The 1,253-nt window shown below is 50.2% G+C and overlaps 1 protein-coding gene across 1 annotated transcript in view; it reads left to right on the top strand.

Annotated features, from left to right (window-relative positions):
- Positions 1-1,253, top strand: part of LOC106877042 (uncharacterized) — a gene marked incomplete at its 3' end in the record, with an annotated part of 87,319 nt that overhangs the window by 83,700 nt on the left and 2,366 nt on the right. Inside the window, exon 9 of the mRNA XM_052965896.1 lies at positions 33-1,248. Coding sequence (XP_052821856.1) covers positions 33-1,248 — 1,216 coding nt within the window. The remainder of the gene's footprint in view (positions 1-32; positions 1,249-1,253) is intronic.

Here is a 1,253-nt window from a genome sequence, read left to right on the forward strand (position 1 = left end):
TCTACAACTACCCCCAAGCCACCAGCAGCCACCTCTACAACTACCCCCAAGCCACCAGCAGCCACCTCTACAACTACCCCCAAGACACCAGCAGCTGCCTCTACAACTACCCCCAAGACACCAGCGCCCCCTTCTACAACTACTTCCAAAACATCAACACCCATTTCTACAGCTACTTCCAAGACATCAGGATCTATCTCTACCACTACCCCCAAGACACCAGCACCCACTTCTACATCTACCCCCAAAACACCAGCATTCACCTCTACAACTACCCCCAAAACACCAGCACCCACTTCTACAACTAATCCTAAGACACCAGCAACTACTTCTACTATTACAAACAAAACACCAGTAATCACTTCTACATCTTCCCCCAACACATCAGCATCCATTTCTACAGCTGCACCCAAGACAGCCATCCCAAGCATTACAGCTGTCTCTAAGACACCGGCAATCAGCTCTACAATTGCTTCTAAGTTACCAGCACCCAGCCCTGCATCTGCCTCTAAAACACCAGTGCTCACCTCTACAATTATTCCGAAGTCACAAGCCCCTGTCTCTGCAGCTGCCTCTAAATCAGCAGCACCCAACTCAACCTCTTCCCCCAATACACCAGCACCCACCTCTACTTCTGCTCCAAAGACACCAGCACCCACTTCTACAACTACTCCCAATACACAGGCCTTCAGTTCTGTATCTTCCCCTAAGAGCCTGGCTCCCAGCTCTACCTCTTCTCCCAAGACTCAAGCACCAACTTCTACAACTACCCACAAGACACAAACACCTAGCTCTTCTTCAACCTTACAAACATCATCACCCAATTCATCTTCATCTACAACACCAACACCCATTTCTACAATACCAGCACCCACTTCTACAACTACCCACAACACATCATCACCAACTTCTACATGTACCCCCCACCTTCCATCACCAAACTCACCACCTACTCCTAGCACACCATCACCTAGCTCTTCAACTCTCAAAACCTCAACACCCAGCTCTTCTTCGGCCCCCAAGACACCAGCATTCAGTTCTACAGATACCCCCAAAATACTAGCATCCAACTCTACAGCTAAATCCATATCACCAACCACTACAGCTGTTTCTAGGGCCCCAGCTCTCAGCTCAACATCTGCTCCCAAGACACCAGAACCCACCTCTTCAGCTATCACCAAGGCACCAGCCCCCAGTTCCACCTCTACCAAGGCACCAGCCCCCAGTTCCACCTCTACCAAGGCACCAGCCCC

The sequence above is a fragment of the Octopus bimaculoides genome, chromosome 2, assembly GCF_001194135.2.
Source record: "Octopus bimaculoides isolate UCB-OBI-ISO-001 chromosome 2, ASM119413v2, whole genome shotgun sequence".
In the NCBI taxonomy this organism is placed as follows: domain Eukaryota; kingdom Metazoa; phylum Mollusca; class Cephalopoda; order Octopoda; family Octopodidae; genus Octopus; species Octopus bimaculoides.